Source organism: Austrofundulus limnaeus, unplaced genomic scaffold (genome assembly GCF_001266775.1).
Source record: "Austrofundulus limnaeus strain Quisiro unplaced genomic scaffold, Austrofundulus_limnaeus-1.0 Scaffold39, whole genome shotgun sequence".
Taxonomy (NCBI): domain Eukaryota; kingdom Metazoa; phylum Chordata; class Actinopteri; order Cyprinodontiformes; family Rivulidae; genus Austrofundulus; species Austrofundulus limnaeus.
This window is the reverse complement of record NW_013952441.1, coordinates 1786184-1787667: the sequence shown is the minus strand read 5'-3', so window position 1 is coordinate 1787667 and position 1484 is coordinate 1786184. Positions and strand designations below refer to the sequence as shown.

At 41.0% G+C, this 1484-nt stretch overlaps 1 protein-coding gene across 1 annotated transcript in view; it reads left to right on the top strand.

Annotated features, from left to right (window-relative positions):
- Positions 1 to 201: 201 nt before the first annotated feature.
- LOC106516615 (thrombospondin-2) overlaps positions 202 to 1484 on the top strand; it is a 16993-nt gene continuing 15710 nt past the window's right edge. Inside the window, exons 1-3 of the mRNA XM_014007059.1 lie at positions 202 to 332; positions 469 to 525; positions 662 to 801. Coding sequence (XP_013862513.1) covers positions 471 to 525; positions 662 to 801 — 195 coding nt within the window. The 5' untranslated portion in view covers positions 202 to 332; positions 469 to 470. The remainder of the gene's footprint in view (positions 333 to 468; positions 526 to 661; positions 802 to 1484) is intronic.

Below are 1484 nucleotides of genomic sequence, written 5' to 3'. Positions count from 1 at the left end.
ACACACACACACACACACACACACACACACACACACACACACACACTGAAACAAATGCATAAAGCTTCAAACTTTCAACAGAAGTTTCTACAGAGCTACTCACATGTCCTGCCCTCAGGTTTCAGATGCTTGGATGCTTCAGGGACAAATTACTGCGGAGGCTGCTCTGCTGGATCCCAAGGTGAGAAGGGAATAAGGAGACAAGGAACTAAGGATTAAAGGGAAAAGGAGACTGACATTCCATCAGAACCCCTGTGGAGCTGCAGCGGGGACGAGTCGACCGGCTGTGATTTCTTAGCCTGGAGAAAGGCAGAGCTGTGAGGAACACGCAGGTACGCAAGGTTAATTCCCTCTTTATCTCCATCTTTGTGTTTTATCTGCCAGGCGGCAGACTTTGCTCGCTGTCTGGAGTTGATGTATGCTCGCTAGGTTTAATGGCAGCTGCGTATGTGATTCGTTTGTGAGCAGGGATGTGGCCTCGGATGTGGCTTTTAATTCCCCTGTGTGCAGCAGCTGTGTGTGCAGGTAAACCACACATACACAATCGCTCACACACACACACACACCTGCGTTCAGACACGTGCAGCTCGTCCACCTGTTCCTCCACGCAGACAAGACAGAAACCGAGCACAAAGCAAACGTACCCGTGGCTTTTCTGCAGGTGTGAGCGGTGCTCAGGTCTACAGGAACGGCTCGACAGAAATGTGTCGTCATCGGTGCGATGAGCTTCTGGATTTRATCTCAGAGATCCACGGTCTGAGGGTTGTCACCAACAGCCTGCTGGGAGACCTGGAGAAAGTAGTAAGATCCCCTGATTTGACTTGTTTTTTTAAYCATAAAAACCATGCTGCAAAAATAAAAAAATTTCATCAATAAAAAGTTAAATAACATTATTTTAAAGTAAGTAAACTGTGCTGTGAAATACATCTTTTAAAGCTCCCAAATATTTAGAATTTTTAATATCATTTAGGAAAAAAATATTTCTCAGACTTTTTATGGCTGAGAAGTTTTTTATGGCAAAAAAAAGGGATAACTTTGTAGTGTGAAATTGCATGTTTTAGTGAGAACTGTTATTTATTATTAAGTTTGAGCTTTATTAAGCCARTCGTAAATAAATAACCAATAAACGTCTGTCATTACTCATGCTGATGTTCTCTAAAACAGTGGTTCCCAAAGTTGGGGTTAGGACCACTCTGTGGATCATGAAACCTCAAGTGAGGGTCCTGAGATGATTTCCAGTCATGCAAATAAATTGTTAATGAAATATTTTCATCATAATTACTGAAATAAACAATAATAATCAATAAATCATGAAAATGAACAAATGTAGCATAGTTATTAGGTTTGCTTATATTGTTATTATGCCCATGTTTAACAGATTTGTTAGCAAAGTTGACATAATAAAGCAGTAATATCTGCGGTCACACATTTCTGCAGCTGGTATTTTGTTCACTAAAACATTTGCTAAATCTACAGTACAGAGG